This window comes from Acanthochromis polyacanthus, chromosome 8 (genome assembly GCF_021347895.1).
Source record: "Acanthochromis polyacanthus isolate Apoly-LR-REF ecotype Palm Island chromosome 8, KAUST_Apoly_ChrSc, whole genome shotgun sequence".
In the NCBI taxonomy this organism is placed as follows: domain Eukaryota; kingdom Metazoa; phylum Chordata; class Actinopteri; family Pomacentridae; genus Acanthochromis; species Acanthochromis polyacanthus.
In genome coordinates this window covers 11,777,734-11,794,786 of record NC_067120.1, presented here as the reverse complement: position 1 = coordinate 11,794,786, position 17,053 = coordinate 11,777,734, and the positions used below count along the sequence as shown (strand labels likewise).

The following is a 17,053-nucleotide window of genomic DNA, read 5'->3' as shown; positions in this document are numbered from 1 at the left end:
CTGCAATAACAGCTTTCTTTATTGTCTTAATCAGATTCTACCATAATGTATTTCTGCATATTAAAAATGTTGCTAGTAAATTTATAAATGCATCATAAAAGCTGAACATCTGTACAATGACAGAACATGTCACTGAATTTACAACACATTGGAATCAAAGGAAAATTAAGGATTTATGAAAAGCGAGACTCCATTATACACATGATTACTTGCACAGTTCCCTTTTTAGTGTTGCTTTCTCCTGAAAGAGCAACCTGTGGAACAAAAATCAAAATATATTAGACTGCATTCCTCGATGACACCAATATGTACAGCTAAAAGTAATGATACTTGATACACATTTATGCTACTACATCTAGTGCTGTAAATACTTGTGGAACATTTTTGGATATTTTACCCTCTGTCAGTCTGGCTTTTCCTCCTTTTGGCTGGCACAACACGGTTGAGCATCCCACACAGAGCACCACAGTCTGTGCATGACTGAACACAGTGGTGATCTTGTAGCAGCCTGTGGAGGATCAGTGTCAAACTGTTAAGCAACAAGTCCAGCATACATTGTTGTAAATGGATTTAAATGTTTCCACAAATGCCATTAAAATGTGGTTAAGTCATTGCAAAATCATGACAAGGAAGGCGACCGGAGCCTGGGGATGCAATCATTGCACTGAATCAGAAGGAATATCCAGTGATCAAGCGCCAAAGTGATAATTTAATTATGAAGATGAACATCAAACTTGTGGTTTAGACTACATAGTGCTTGTCATTAGCTCAGAGCCAAGTAAATGCCTCACATCAGCCGGGTTCAAGTACTGACTGATCTTTAATGGTATTTGGGTTATGAATATTGTTTTCAATACAGGTTTCATGAACATCTGTATCTCTATCAACAGGTTAAGTAATCACACAATATGTGACCAAACAAATGGCCTAAAATCAATGCATCAAACCTTCAGCTGCATCTACTCTTGATACCACACATGTACTTTTAACATACCTGGGCACTTCACATCCATGAAGTAGGAGTTGGGGCTCTGAACAAGTCTTTTCTTTTTATGTTGTCTTCTCTCAAAGTCAATTGCAGGGTGGAGGAGGTCTTTAGCTAACTGGAATGTAGAATTATGCAAATATTTAGTCACATTTAATCTCATGGGACAGATTTAAGTAGCTAAACAGCAGAGTTATTCATATGAGTGAAAGCATTAATGATTTTAGTGGATTTAGTGTAATATTGCTTTCTAAACAAAAGTACAATACTTTCTAGATCTTGTTTACAAATGTCTTACTTAGTATATTTATCCTGGGATGCAAGAGGTAAAGCATTTTTTTAAACTAGCATATGTACCAAAAAATAACAAGCTAACATTTTAGCGATAGCATGAGCGATGACAACACAAAGCACTTTAGGTAAACACTACATTTTTTTATATATATATACGAGTAGTGTTGACTAGTAAACTCAAGAAGGGCCTGGTGAGAAAACAGGTGCAGACTACTTCTTGGCCCAACATTACTCCGTCACAGGTTGTATTGCGCTGGCGTTTGCTACCATTGTGTTCCAGCAACTAGTCGCAACCCGAGTCAGACAGCTACGTTAGCTAATTTTCACTCCATGTGCTGCTGCTACTTTATCAACAAACACAACGACCAGGGTGCACACCGGCAACAAAAAATGCAGCATGTGACGGCCGGGAGTCGACGACAATATGCACGGAAAGCTGACAACACAGTACATGACTTCGAAGAGAATAAATTAGCGAAAAAGTTTGCAACTTACAGGCATTTTCGCCGTGCTAGCTCACTCGGCGCTTACGTGTGAGATGATTGGACGGAAACAGAAACTCTGGCAGTCAAACCTGAGGGGGGCTGCGACAGTGAAAATGGTAAGGATAGCTTAAAACATTTGATAACACTTGGTTTAAAGTTCTGAGCATTTATCTTCAATCATTTTTTTTCATAATTTTAAGTGTTGAATGTGTTGACGTCAAATGATATCAAAATCGGAATTAAATTTTGGGTCTAGTTGTAGACCCCTGCCGTGATTTTGCTACTGTTTGGCAAACGCTTTACAAACACGATAATAAGAAATGTGTCAACGAGGATGGAAAAATGACATTCAACGAAACTTTATGGTTTTATTTCGTGTGCTTATGAATGCTATGACGCTTTTTTTTTTTTGGGGGGGGGGGGGGGGGGGGTATCCGCTTTAAACTCCACAACCCACAATGCAAAGGGGGACGTGACATCACTCTCCTCGGCACCGGTCTGCTGCCAGTCTGCCCGAATCTGCAACAGACAGCCGAGGATTTCCAGGCGGGTTATCCCGGCTCGTTACGGCTTTATACCATCGAAACGGAGGTTTCAGTTTGTTTAAATGGCGAAAACGTACGATTACCTGTTTAAACTGTTGCTCATCGGAGACAGTGGAGTCGGCAAGACATGTCTGCTGTTCAGATTCAGCGAGGACTCCTTCAACACCACCTTCATATCCACAATAGGTGAGTAGCCTGCAGACGCCCCTCAGGATAAATCTAATCAGTTGAATGCCAACATCTATATAATGCAGCGGTTTACTGCCTCATCCAGATAAGTATATACGTAGTAATGCCTATAAGCTAGGGATTGGATTGATAATATGCAGACCTACAGTGTGTGAAAGGGCAGCAAGCTAACTGCATTAGAGCAAGACAATGGGATTGAGAGACAAGGAATTATAATATTCCGTCCTTGAGAGCTCATAATGCACCAGTAAGGTCAAATATAGAATGAGATCAGAGCTGCAGTCAAGACTTGTGACCTTTTGTAAGCCTCCTAACACTGCAAGCTTTTTGATCATATCTGCATTGCTATAATTTTGTTGTCACCTCCTCTCTGCTGCAGCAAGTACTGCTTCTTTCTCAGTGCCTACAATTTGACACAGGATGTACAGTTCATGTAAACTTCGACTGGTTCACAAAGAAGAACCACTTCTTGCAGAAATGCCTGGTTTGCTGTGCATCTTAGCATGTGACAAATGTGATGATGTCATGTAACTAATCAATGCAGTAAGCATGAGCTGACGTTGCCCTGTCTGTGTTTGTCTGTTAAAATGCAGGAATAGACTTCAAAATCAGAACGATAGAGCTGGATGGAAAGAGAGTCAAACTTCAGATCTGGTAAGTGTAATTTCATTGTTTTGTTCATTTTTTTATGTGAATGTCTACTGAATCTGCCCTCTAGATCTTGTCTTTGTGATCTGATGTGTTCAGGGATACTGCAGGGCAGGAGAGGTTTCGCACCATCACTACAGCTTACTATAGAGGAGCCATGGTAAGACCTCCCTTTCTCACTTTGCCACTTTAAGTCTACTTTGCTGTTGCATATCAGGGTTCAGAAAAGATTTTTTTCTTCTCAGGGTATCATGCTGGTCTATGACATTAGCAATGAGAAGTCCTTTGAGAACATAAAAAACTGGATTAGAAACATTGAAGAGGTGAGCTTTGAATTTGAACTTCTATCTGTAATTTAACTGGCATTTTTCTATAAAATGAAAATGCAATTATTATAAATATGTTACGAAAACCTTTTTGGACACTGAGATATAAATAGCTTTGCATAATGAGTCTTTTTAATTCTCCTAGCATGCCTCATCTGACGTGGAGAAGATGATCCTCGGCAACAAATGTGACATGACTGACAGGAGACAGGTGTCTAAAGACAGAGGTGAAAAAGTGAGTGTCTGCAGCCTTTGAATAGGAAGTAGCCTCAAATGAATTCCAATGCAGCTTTCCAATTTGCAGTGAGTGACACTAACATGCTACGTTTTTTAAATCTCCTTTAGCTTGCTATTGATTATGGAGTGAAGTTCTTGGAAACCAGTGCAAAGTCTAGCTTAAATGTAGAAGAGGTAAGATGTCTGATTTATCCCTGAAGGTACCATGGAATATGATTGATATATATGTAACATTTGCTGTGATTTTTCTGTCTCACAAGGCTTTTTACACCATGGGGAGAGACATATTACATAATCTGAGCTCAAAGACGGTAAGTAGCTTCTTAAAATAGATGCTACTTTTTAATACTGCATGCGTTCCGTTTCCTCACTGGTCCATCTTTCCTCGGTAGACTGACAACAACGCCGGAGGATCGGGCAAACCGGTCAAGATCACGGAGAAGAAGTCGAAGAGAATTAAATTCTTCAAGTGTTCGCTCCTCTAGGGTGCTTGTCCCTAGTGTTCACGTTTCCAGCGTGGCCTTCGTGTTTTTGGAGGGTTCCTGCCTCTCGGAGTTTCTTCTCAGCAGCAGCAGCACTGGTCATAATAATCAGAGGACCTTACTGCCAGCTGAAGTTACAGGTTCATGGCTGAATGAGACCCTGATCTGCTGACCAGAAGAGGATCAATGAGGAATGAGGCCTGATACTTTATATCTGCTCATGCAAAAGACTAGTTCGTGACCAACAGCAGTGGTTTGTAGCTTGACCTGCAGTGCCTGCTCTCAGTAGGCAGCGATTCTCCTGGCATTTATACCACCTCTGTTGGATCTCATCAAAATGTCTCAATTGCACACAGTTGTCTTATATATTAGAAGAGAAAAAGAGAAAACATACCATTCAGATACTTTCATATATTGTAGCATCATTTTATACACACTACCTATTGTCATATTTGCTATGATGACTCTGTGAGATGAACATATCAAGTCTCAGCATTGATTGTATTTATCCGTGTGAATTCGTGTATATTACTAAGCTTATCGTCTGAAGTCGCACTGGCATCATTTCTATTTGTTCATGTGTGCCTAGAAGGAGTCACAGTATTGTGATAGAAAAAAAATGTATAAATACAACCTACTGTATGCTCTTTTTTTATTTATTCCTTTTTATTGGAACCTTCATTTATACAGGATTCTGTGTCAACATGAAACTGTGGAAGGGTTGTTTGTTTCTTTGAAGCTGTACTTAATACATATTGTTATACAATTGTCAGTATTTGCATGAAAACTGTAGAGGGACCTCTGAGGGGTCAGTGTTACGCATCTGAAAAAGTGTTTACAGGCAGTATTTGAATATCTATAGGAAGTTCATTTTGTTCGCTGTTCACACTGTATATGTCAGCACAATTAACTGGGTTAATACTTTATTTCCTCCTGGAGCTGTAGAGAGCCGACAGGTCCCCTTTACATATCCAACATAAAAACACAATGACTGGGGAAAGCTGTAATGTGAATGATTGTCTTTGTAAGCTACTGTAAGTTACACCAATGAAAAGTAAAGAAAGTGGATCTTTACAGGAGAGTAGTGATTGTCACTGCATGACTGAAAAAGACTTCCTTCATGATTTTCCATCACTGTCAGTCTGTTTTTACCAATTTTATGACAACAGTTTCAACAACTCATTCAGTTGTGATGTCTGAAGTAAGTTCATCAGTGCTGTCTTGCGCTTGTGCCTTTATTCTGTTTAATAATCATCTGTTTCTGCTTTCATCAATCTCTCCTTTAAGGCTCTCATTTCTACATTTATGCATCATCGTCTAGCTCGGTCTTCTTTTCCTCATCTTCCTGTCCAACAGCCAACACCCTGCTGGCTTCAGCGAGGTTTTTCGCGCTGCTTGAGGCCCTTATCTCCTGGCTAACCATGAAGGACTTTGCTTTCCTATCGCTGGCATTCCAGCTCAGTGACCTGGGACACTGCAAATACTTTTGATCAGCCACACTCAGATAGTCGGTGGTATCCGAGAGGTTTCTCTTAGCCTTCATCTTTATTTGGTCTTCAACAGGCTCAATTGCTGGAGGAGTTCCCTCATTTTCTGAAGGAATTGCATCAATCTGATTCTGGTTTTGAAGCTCAGTGGGTGCAGTGGTAGTTTGAAACTGCTGGGCAAGGGCTCTGACTGTTGAAACTTTAGGCATGTGGCCCAAAGTGCTGGGATGTACCTGATACTGCAGATTTGGTGGCCACTGATTTGGACTTTTAGTGACCTGCTCTACCAGAGACCTGTAGTCTGCAGTTTGCAGCAAATCATCACCTGCCTCAGCTGGGCTGTAGATGATGCTGCTCATAGCCCTCTTCTTTGTGATAGGAGAAATCTGGCTTTGACTTTCAGTTGGAAGATATCTCAGAGATTTAGTCCTCTTTGGAGAAGAGGAGGTATCTAGCGGCAGTTGGGGCTTCTCTATTGAAGCGGCAACTTCCTCCGGTTCATCATCAGGGTTGATGATGATGGTGCTCATCGCCCTCCTCTTTGTCATTGGAGAGGTTGGTTGGTCTTCAACTGGATAGTGTTTCAAAGATTTAGTCCTTTTTGGAGAAGATGAAGGCCTTAGTCTGTTTTTGTCTGTTAGTCTATCTAGCCGCATTGTGCTGCTGTGTTTTATGTTGGTTATGGTCTCTTGGCTTGATGCCACAGAAGGAGACTTTTGTTCACATGGAGATATGAGGATGTCTACACAGGAACTGGGTCGCGACTTCTCCAAACCTCCAACCTCTAAGGTCTGACCGCCTTCCTTGGTGCTGAGGGTGCAGATGCTCCGCTGTCTTTCTAGGCCGCTTTTAGTTGTCTCCTCTGTGTCCTTTTGCTTGGTAGCAAACTCCTCCATGTCCATGTGGAAGCGGTAAAGACTGTAACCATCAGCACTGTTGATGCTGCCCTGGCGCAGGAGAGATGAAGGATCGCACACAGAGGAGTTTCGTGAGTAGGTTCTGGTCAGCTCCAATCTGTCCACCCCTGCGAGCTTTTCCAATGCGACTGCCATACGCCCATGAATCTCCTCCAGCTGGGCTAGACGCAGATCCACAGTCTGCAGGGAGGCCTTCATTGTGTTCTCCCTCTCATTGACCTCCTCCAGACGCATTGACATGTTCTCAACTCTGTAGAGAAAACATGAAGAATACAAAGATTAGGAAATGTGTTTTTAATGTATTAGAAAAAGGAAGAATTAAAAATCAATGGAAAGCTAATGTGAAAATACATTGAAAAGACTAGCAACTATTTGTAAAATATTGATATTTCTAGCTAATTGAAATACAGTAAAACTAACTTTACAGTTGCACATATTAAAAAAACAAATTGCTACTTGTAAACATACAGATTTTTATGACCATTATGTGCAGTTTGACCAGTTCTTTTTATTTGTGACATATCATATAGTTTGATGTATACTTTTGTGATTTTTTATCAGATATCGGAAATTTAACAAATTTAACAAAATCTTTAAAATGACAGTTTAAGAACATTTGCTATTTTTCAATCCTTAATATGTACACCGTTCTCTCAAATATTTGTAAAATAACATTTTTTTTCCTGACTTAAAGTAGACAGTGAAAATGCTGTAAAAGAATGAACACCATATGTAAAAATACAGATATTACTCACAGTTTTGACAGTTATGTTTAATATGCAAATTAATACTATTTCTTTGATTTTAGTAGTTATCTGTAATTTTACAAAATGGGGCCAACCTATAAAACTACAGAAGATTGTTCACACTGTACAGTTAATGTGTTAAAAAATGTTTGTTTTTTAAGCCGTATGCCTGATAGCGGTTTACCTCTCTGAAGTAACCTTGATACGTTCATCACTGGAGGACTGCTGCTCGTCCTCTTTCTCACGGAAATATTCCTCCACACACTGCTCTTCAAACTCATACAAATTTTTAAGCTCCTCTGGATTCAGCCTGAGTTCTAAAGGAAGCAGATGTTATGTTAGAATGTTTCTATGTATGCATGTTTTTGCAGTATGATTTCAAAGTTCTTAGAGTATATATTTGTTATATATTTGACCAGTTAAATGGTAAACGGTAAATATGATTAACAGAAAAGACTAACTGAGGCCTCGGTCCTTCTCATCCAGCTCTCCCTCCTGTTTCTTCCTGGCACATCGCCGAAACAGCCTGTTGAAGAGGATGTAGAGGTGACTGAAGATGATGAGAGGTGGAGGCAGGATGGGACGGTCATGGAAAGTCATGATCAGCTGATATCTCTGAAACTTCCACACCTGGTTGGAAATGGACTTGACTTCAAAGAAGGTGTTGCTGTGGGAGCGAAAATGCTAACCAGTGAGTACAAACTCTATGAGTAGATATTTCCCACACAAATAACAGAACAGACACTGAAACATGTATTTACTTGAACACTGCAATGAGCAAGTTGACCAGAAGAATGTTTGCCACGAGGAGGTAACAGGCCATAATAGCAGGTGTGAGCCAGGCTCCAGGGATACATGGAGGCAGCTTCTTCCCATCCTCATCATATAAATGTTCACCACATGGAGCTGTGGGGAAAGGAGAGATATTCTGAGAACTTAAGCTAACAGATTAGATTTACATTCTTGACATTAAGACTACTTACGGTTGATTTCCATTGCGTAGACTTGGAAAAAAATCCCATAAAAGTGCAGTTCCGCAGAAATATGGAGAAAGTGTTAAAATCAATAAAACATGGGATTTTTATGTCGTATTTCTGTCAAGGTCAAGCTGATGTCCATGAAAGAATGGACTAGCGCCATTAAAGTGTTCTTCCAAATTAGTTGTGCATTTCATACACTTTGCTGTTATTTTTTATTTTTGTAATAAATCAAATTTTCAGATTAGTCTACAATCTTGTTTAACAAAATCAAGACTTTAGCATTTGTTTAAAAAAAATAAATAAATCGGGGCATCAGACATGCATCTTCCAATATATATGAAACAATCGTTTTAGTACCTTCTTTAGAAAGTAGCCATGTCAATACTTGTTTGTATTGATAATTTAGACATTTTAAATAGCTGCTTGTTGTCTTCACCCTGACAGAAGAAACACTCACAGAAAAAGAAAACTTGGAGGCAGATGATCATAACTGAGATGAAGAGATAATGATACATATTCTGCTTTGATTCTATGCAACATTATTGCAGCTGAAGTAAGCTGTCACAAATGTGCCAGCAGAGGGGGACAAAGTATTAAAGGGTTTCGCATATTCTCTCTAAACATAACAGAATTTAAGACATAGAAATTAATGCAACACTGATCATCTGCCCAGAATCAGGAAACAGAATCTTACTATGAATTCTAGTCTTACGGTCTATCGAGTCCGCAAAAACCTCCCCATAGATCATCCAGTAGGGCATGTAGAAAATGTTCCTGGCCAGGCGCCATGTTGGCTCCTCATCTGGGTGAAGGATGGCCTGCCGAGCCACCCCGAAGCTCATGAGCACCACCAGCATGATCACCACAAAGTACATCATATCGATCATCTGAAAGAAAACAGAATATTTAAGCTCATTGTATTTCTATGCACATCTGTGATTGTTTTTTCCTATGGTTTGTTTGACTGTCATTACCATCTTCCCTATCATCATCACATAGGGTCCCAGGTATTTGTTGACTCCAAAGATGTCCAATACTCGAATGTACCAGAAGATGATGTCTATGCAGTAGATGACTCGGCCGTAGCCCATGTACGGTTCATGCTGGAGCCGCAACATGAGCCCCAGAAGGAAGGTGGAAATTGCAACCAGGTCTGTGATGTTCCAGTATTCCTCCATCCAAACACTTATCTTCTGTTTCAGCTTCCCTGGTTCTGACATCAGAATCTAGATGCCAACATTTACAGGTCAAGCAGGATCCATTAAAAGTCTTAAATAGTTTTGGTACTTAAGTTATTTCTGACTGTGCCAAGTTAACCATACTGTTTTTTACCTGTCTGACTTTTTCAGAGCCAAGTGTGAGGATGTATGCAATTACAGTCCACTCCTGTATAGATGGCCATCGCTCCATTTTCACCAGGATGATGTAGTTGTACAACATTAAGTAGCCAAGATAGCAAATCTGCCATAAAACAGTGATAAAATAATTTTATTGGACGTTATAATTCTGTTTAAATGCTTGCTATAATTCTCTATCATGCATAAGAAGAGGAACTTACAGTGTTGAACCAGAATTTAGTGAACGGTGCGTCGTAAAACTCAAAGAACCTTTTGCCAATGGGGATTTTGCGGACTTTAGTGCTTCCTTCCTCTTCATCTCCCTTTCGGGAAGTTGCGTCCGTGTTACCCTCCTACAACAAAACAGCAAACATCTCACCAAGACTGTGACAACCCCCCACCTGGACAGGTGCTCCTGTCTTGCTGGGTCATCAGCTCATCAGCTGAGGGTCGTCAGCTGATGAGCCACACCTGGGATCAAGTGGCTCAACTCTACACAACTTTGATCACTTCCAGAGCGGTTCTCTGCAGGAGCTTCAGCTGTGTGTTTTGGGTTTTCTGTGTGAGGTTGGTTGTGCACATTTTGATTATTTGGTTACAATAAAATCATTTTTAGTCACCATGCTGTGTTTGTCTCCCTGTTTTGTTACAGCCTTCGAGCCAGGCTGTAACAAAGACATATTTAATTCTTGTACTAACGGTATGTGAAAACAATTTAACGTGACAAGATAAGCAGGAACAAGAACCTTGCTGGACTTTGTGTCATCATCCTTGTCTTTTCCGTCTTCTTTGCCTTCAGGTACATGATAGGAAGCATCATCTCCGATACGGAAATCCAACAGCAGAATGAGAAGAGGAAAGATGATTCCCAGAATAACCTAGGTGAGATGTCACAGAGAGATGAAGCCATGAGTACAAGTGTCATTAATGTGAAATATTTGCTGTGGTTGCTTGAGATGAACCATTTTTCATGCCAACCTTGAGGCCAGGGTTTTTTCCAATCCTTAAGCAGCCCATCCACATGTCAGTGAGCAACATCTGGCTGCAGGTGTGAGCGATGAAGTCACGTTGCTTAGCAGCCACAGCCAGCTTCAGACAGGTGGAGTTACTCCAGTTGACCAGCTCATATGTTAGAAGTTTCATGGCCACCTGTTCATCGTGCTTGTAGGACTGGTCCAGCAGCTCATAGGCCAACTGGCCAAACTCTCTGTCAAAGGGACAAAATGATCGCTTTAATGTCTATACAACACTACTTAACAGTTTGAAATCACCATAAAACAAAAAATGAAATCATACATAACTATGTAACAGAAAGTGTGGAAAGCAAGTATATGGGCCTATTTATTTGAGCCTGTTAGCTTTGTGACAACCTAAGTGAGCCATGTTTTATGTTATTCGGATTTATTTGACTGTTTATTATTTTTGGGACTGACTTGGAGTTGTTCTCCAGATCTTGGGAGATGTCATCCACCAGTTCACTCTCAGAGCACTCATGGGCCATGGCTTTGTACAGTTTACAAGCCACCAAGGCCTTTGCCATAGCTTCTTCTCCACGCTGCCAGAGGAATAGCGCCATCTTCTGGCGCTTCATCAGCACCGCCCAAAGCATCAGCTCATGGAAGGGAAACTTGAATCTGCACACTTCAGGGTCATCCACATCAATTTCCACCTCTTCCTCCTTCTTCTTTTTTGGCTTTTTCTTGCCTTTGGTTCTTGGTTCGTCATCCTAACAAAAAAATCCAAATAAATTATTCTGCTGTATGGATTTTATTTCTTCAACTATTTGAAAGTCTTTTGTTGTTGAAGGACACCCCACCTCCATTCCAAGAAGCTTCAGCGCTTTTGGCTGCAAGAGGTAAGAAGAACATTGTGATTAGTATTAAATTCCTGTCAGAACCAGACATTATTTTTTGTTTCCTTTCATCCATGCCTACCCTTTTTAGTCCATACAAATTATTGTAGAGGTTACGGAAAACCTTCCTGGTGTAATTACTCCTGTAAGCTCCCCCCATGAGGTATTCCAGCACCAGACCAATATCAATCAAAGTGATCTGATAATCTGGAGGAAGGTTTCCCTGCAGAATCATCACAGTAATGTTATATAACATATGGCTCAAAATAATCCAAAAATTACCACTGATCTGGAATGAAAGACCATAAATTGCTTGTTTAATATTATAGAATGGGTTGTTTCACCTTTTTGACATCTCTAACCACAGCATGCAGCGTGTTCGCAGGGCCAAGTTTCTGAGAAAGAGAAGGGGAGAGAGGAAGAGGATGAAGGTTAGTCAGATCTGTTATTTCTATATGTTGCTGTTGCTCAGAACTCTCAGAATTGATCTTATTTTCATTTGCTGCACTTTCTTTGACCCACTGTGTTGTAAAGCTCCTCCAGCCTGGGAATGGTGAGGAAATGGTGAATATTGACCCCGTTCTCAAGCAGCAGTTTGACAAAGTCCACTCTGTCCAGCACCAGAGCATCCATCATAGCCTGCTCCAGAGAGTTCACCTGGCAGAAGGTAATATATGACACAGGCTCATTATTGTTTGTGTTCTCAGTCTACTCTGTAAATTTCCACCTGTAGTGTTTGACATAGACTTTATCATTACCCAACGAATCAACTCCAACTTCCTCGGGTCTGTTTCCTCCGGAGGTTCAGGTTTTGCTTTTCCCTTCCCCTTTCCCTTTTTGGCCCGGGTCTTGTTGCGAGGAGCGCTGGCAGGACTCTTGGTTTTCTCCTGGGTTGTAGCTACAGAGGTTGTTGTATTGGCGATGGCACCTGCAGGCTGACCAGGAAGGAATGAAAGAAGGAGAAAGTTGTCTCTTCTTTGGTTGAATATCAGCTTGACTTTTATTTGTACTTGAGAAACACAACTCAGTTTCAAGTAAGACTGTCCTTTTGTCCTGTCATGTGAGCAGCACACACTCTGAGAGAACATTACTGCTTCTGTTTTGTATAATAAATGGTGTCTGGAATGGATTTTCAAGTTGATAAACTAGTTCAAAATTCTTTAAAAAAATGTTTTGAATCTTTCAGAATATTTTGATTTTTCTAAATTTACCCAATAATTTGGCCAACAGTTTTTACAACATGAATTTGAAAACAGCTCTCTAGTGTCAAGCTCTGCATATACAGTTCTGGTCATGTGAAATTAGAAATAAGCAAAACACATTTTTGAGTTGAGTAGGACTTTGATAAGGTTGGCTTTCAAACTATTTTTTGATTGCCAAAACCCCATTCTTTCCTTCAGTCCTAAATACATCATTGGCAATTTTGCAACTGTGGAACACTCGCGTGCACCCAAATGATTAATTCTCACTATTCAAATGTTAAGAACCACTCACTGGTAAATTGTGTCCATAAACAAAGATGTGATTGCGAGCAATATCTACTCTGTTCCAGGCCAGAGCCAAACTGAGCTGATCTGCTGCTGAAGCATTCGTGCCTGAAGCAAAAGAAACAGAAGGACAAAGAGACAAGAGAGGAGAAGATGAAGAGAGCAGGTATGTGTAGCATGCAGTGAGAGAATGTATTGCTGTTAGAGCATTAGTTAAGTATTTATGATGCTGTTTTATTATACCTTTTAACAAGGCAGTGAGGATGGCCATTTCAATATCTTGTTGTCCCTCAGAACCCATTCGAAAAACTGTAATCTACATGTGAGAAAAGAGTTGACAAAGAAGGAACGGTTGCAGATGTGAGCTAGACAGTATTTACAAACTACATAAATGAATGAATGAATAAGTTAGTTTGTGTGAGGAATGCATAGCGGTAAACACGTGGTATCAACTGATTTCCAGCAGGACTTCTCACTGCAGCACTCTGTCACTGACCGTTCGATCGCAAACGGCTAATTTACTGGTCAGGCCGAGAGATAGCACCCCCCTTGTTACAGACTCAACTATATCAAATGAAATTACGCTGACGGGTCCGTCACATGTGCAGGCGGGGTGAATGGGATTAGATTGGCATGAATATGTGGCACGGTGCCAGAGATTTCCGAGCAGGCCTCGGGATGCGTTAATAATGAGCAGCCTGAATCAGTATGAACACTGACAACTTTTGTTGCTCTTTCGTAGTTGTAGAGAAGACTGTGTGAGACCTTCATAAGGGTGGACTCGTAATTTAAGGTTAAATGATGCACCGTGGTGTTACATCATGGCAAATATCAGTCTTCTAAATCAGAGTTTTTATTTTTCTAACCCAGCTGTTCATCTGGGATGTACTTTGGCTGAAAGGATTATGTGGAGAGTAGACAGCCACAGTTTTTCACCTGTAGGTTAATCGTGGCACTATAATTTAAGAGCCCGTAATAGTTTAGCCAAATAGTTATGTATAAACTTGCCAGCTCTTTACCACATTGTCTGCATTGTGAATCAGTGAAAACTGAATGGCAGCAGAGGGAGAAAAAAAAACTCAAAGTGGTGTGATCTTTAGAAAAGCAGTTTAAGTTGCTTATCTGAGTGTGTTGAAGCATTAGGCGGTCTAATACATTAGGGATAGAGAATGCAGAGTGAAGTGATAGCACTCTGATGACTGAAAGCCTGGGGAGTGGAGAGAGGAACCTGGCTGAGGATTAGGGAGATGGAGCCTCTCCTCCATCTGTGTGCTGCATGCTTACTGTGAACAGATGAAGTAAGAGCCTCTGCTAAGCAGGTGGTGGTGTGCACTGATCTTTCCCACCCATTATATCTGCTGGGTATTACAAACTACTAATCACATCACTTATGCCTTCGGAAATCGGCTGGAGATGCACAAATGCTGCTGCTATTTATGTACCAAAGTCAAACGCTTTGGAGAAAAACTGCGAGCTTCAGAATTAACCTGCGACCTGTGAAGACACTTTCCAGAGTGTGTGCTGAACTGAATTGATGGCATGAAGATGAGAAGTTTAACACTGCAGAAGTAGACAACCTCCACCATTTTACAGCTGAACACATGCTTATGTACATACATGAAGGTTAATGATGGTGTACAGTAAAGCTGCAAATGCCCTGGATTACATGACATACCACCCATGGCCACAGAAAGGAGAAAAATGACAAGCAGGTTGTGGGGATTATGTTTATTCAATATGTTAATGGAAGACGCACAGATGAGTGGAATGGATGAACCACGATGGAGACCAGATGCTTCACGAGTCAAAAATATTTATTGACTGACACAGACATTTTCAAGTACAAGATGATCGTCAGCATCTACACAGTTTACTCTTTTTATTCTTCTACTCACCAGTTCCCTTTTCTTCATGCACTCCATTACCATGAGCAGGATCTGCTGCGATTGGCTTTTGGTATAATTGAATGTCTTCTGAATAGTCACTAAGAGCTGGTCTCGGACGTCGTCATTAACCAGGCTGCAGGAGAGGGTTTAAATGTGTAATTTTGGCATTTCAACAGAGGAATCTGAAAGTACAGTAGAGGATGAATCGTCTAAAACCTCACCCTCCATCTTCTGAGAACTTGTGCGCAAAGGAAATGATGTCAGAAGCTCGACCGCTGCCGTCGCACACTACCACAGGGATGGGAGGCTCGTCTCTCAGACTCTCCAGGGCGATGGAGATAACATTTGGACCTCCCTCCACAATCAGACACACCAAAGGGACCCCCTGACCCAAACCTGGCGCACACAGGAAAAATAGTCATTCCTTCCATCTATCTAGATGTCATCTTACAATAACAGAAGTCTGAGAATGATATGAAGTGTCTTCGATGAGATGTGTGAACAGACAAACTAGAGGGAAGAGGGAGTGAAGTCAGTGGTGACAGCTGAGCATCCCTTTGCTGTCCCTGCCTTATCCGAGCTCCAGGCATAGGATGACAAAGGGAAGCCCACAGGTCACAGAGGAGCTCTCCATCCACTAGTCCAACAAGATTCTGGCTCACACTTGCACACCATGGAGGATGGAGGATGTTTTGTTTTTTTTGTTTTTTATTTTACAACATCGGCAGAATGCTGCGTGACTTACGAGTGTTGATCTTCTGCAAGGAGATGTGCTTCTCCAGCAGTCGACGGAGTTTGACCTCGGAGCCGTACTTCCCACAGGTTCCGTTGTCGGTGAGGATGAAGTGAGAATGACTGTTGTTGAGCACTGCCAGCTTGCTCAGTGGGTTTGCCATCGTCTGATAGGGTCTGGTTACCTGGAAAAAAGGAGAAGAAATGTTAGTGAAATGATTCAAGATGAAATACAATGATGAAAAGGGCTTTTTAAAAAGAAATTGGGCTGTAAATGTTCTTACATCTTTTCCAATGAGGTCTTCTTTGTTTTCCAAGATCCCCCATGGAGCAATTCCTATTGCACACACTTTTCCTCGTGACTTAGAGGAATGGTCCTTTAATGCATCTCCGACATGACGGATCACCCCTAAAATGTAATGAACAGAATCAATTAAAATGAATAATAGCTCCTTCAGATACCTAATGGGGCCACATTCAGGGACACGCTGAGGTTGCTGCATGCAAAATCCACACAGACTGTCATTTGTGATGAATTTTCCCACTAAAGCTCTAATTAAAGCGCTTAAACCTGTGACAATGGGTTGGTCAAATCTCCCCCCAGGAAATTGCAGAACTGGTATTATGTAATAACAATTTCAAGCAAAGGTAATCTTCTAATGTCACAATCTGATATTTAAGTGAACATTAAAAGCATTATCCTGAACTGTCGGCGTCCTACCCGTGTTGACTCCACCCGTGAAGATCCAAGCTCCAGTGGTGACAGCCGCTTTGATCAGACCTTTGCCAAACACTTGCTTGAGTTTGGGCTGGAGGTCAAAGTTCTGCAGACCTCCATGCACAGAGATGAGCAAGGTGGGCAGCTCCAGTTGCCAGTCCTTCACCATCAAATGCAGGAGGTTGTCAGGTTTGGTGTCATATGAAACCCGGATATACTGGGAAATAAAAAAGGGAAATGTGATCACACCTTTCCTGCAGTGAGTTCTACTTTTTTTTTATTTAATACTGTGTTTGGTCCTCTGCTTCTCTGTAAACACAGAGATAATTTTGAGTGTCTGAGACTCACCATGGCCTTGTTGATGAATCCTCCTCCCTGGAACTCAATGATGCCAAAGGAGTCCGTTGGGTACGTCCTGGTGTGTTTGATCACGGACCATTTGTCCTTTGGGGTGTCAATCTGCACCAGCTGGTGTGCTTCCTCTAGCGAGTTGGCACCAGGAGGGATGGCCACGTGCTGCGTCGTCAGCTGACCACAGGCACATCTAGACAGATCAGAGTGTATGAAGTACAACTTGAAAGGAATGAAAGGCGGCACCTTTTCCTCGAAACACATCTCACGGGTTAATTCGTGGCTGTACCCATTTCTGGGAAATATGTGCCTCGATGAACAAAAGGGCTGCACCGCCTCACTGCCCTCAGCAATGCAGGAGCTTTGGAG

General features: G+C 41.3%; 3 protein-coding genes and 1 long non-coding RNA gene across 4 annotated transcripts; 2 read left to right on the top strand and 2 right to left on the bottom strand.

Annotated features, from left to right (window-relative positions):
* Window position 1: 1 nt before the first annotated feature.
* On the bottom strand, window positions 2–1,898 carry rps27l (ribosomal protein S27 like). The gene is made up of 4 exons (XM_022190617.2): window positions 1,775–1,898; window positions 995–1,103; window positions 398–508; window positions 2–254 (listed from the first exon to the last, which is right to left on the bottom strand). The coding sequence occupies exons 1-4, from the start codon at window positions 1,778–1,780 to the stop codon at window positions 226–228; spliced, it is 255 nt and encodes an 84-aa protein (XP_022046309.1). The 5' UTR covers window positions 1,781–1,898; the 3' UTR covers window positions 2–225.
* LOC127535197 (uncharacterized) lies at window positions 1,770–10,697 on the top strand. Its single transcript, XR_007943866.1, has 6 exons — window positions 1,770–1,880; window positions 7,828–8,032; window positions 9,321–9,472; window positions 9,671–10,225; window positions 10,311–10,358; window positions 10,458–10,697. It is a non-coding gene; the product is annotated as an uncharacterized LOC127535197 (long non-coding RNA).
* Window positions 2,215–5,265, top strand: LOC110948865 (ras-related protein Rab-8B-like). Its single transcript, XM_022190607.2, has 8 exons — window positions 2,215–2,495; window positions 3,092–3,152; window positions 3,246–3,306; window positions 3,392–3,469; window positions 3,618–3,707; window positions 3,818–3,883; window positions 3,970–4,020; window positions 4,102–5,265. The coding sequence occupies exons 1-8, from the start codon at window positions 2,372–2,374 to the stop codon at window positions 4,192–4,194; spliced, it is 624 nt and encodes a 207-aa protein (XP_022046299.1). The 5' UTR covers window positions 2,215–2,371; the 3' UTR covers window positions 4,195–5,265.
* Window positions 6,975–16,800, bottom strand: trpm1b (transient receptor potential cation channel, subfamily M, member 1b). The gene is made up of 24 exons (XM_051952381.1): window positions 16,682–16,800; window positions 16,337–16,550; window positions 15,900–16,024; window positions 15,629–15,800; window positions 15,105–15,279; window positions 14,893–15,016; window positions 13,241–13,313; window positions 13,005–13,105; window positions 12,269–12,445; window positions 12,033–12,167; window positions 11,855–11,905; window positions 11,593–11,733; window positions 11,475–11,504; window positions 11,092–11,384; window positions 10,637–10,865; window positions 10,405–10,536; window positions 9,880–10,011; window positions 9,654–9,782; window positions 9,296–9,547; window positions 9,034–9,208; window positions 8,325–8,345; window positions 8,103–8,247; window positions 7,803–8,008; window positions 6,975–7,658 (listed from the first exon to the last, which is right to left on the bottom strand). The coding sequence occupies exons 1-24, from the start codon at window positions 16,682–16,684 to the stop codon at window positions 7,522–7,524; spliced, it is 3,372 nt and encodes a 1,123-aa protein (XP_051808341.1). The 5' UTR covers window positions 16,685–16,800; the 3' UTR covers window positions 6,975–7,521.
* Between the last annotated feature and the right edge of the window lie 253 nt (window positions 16,801–17,053).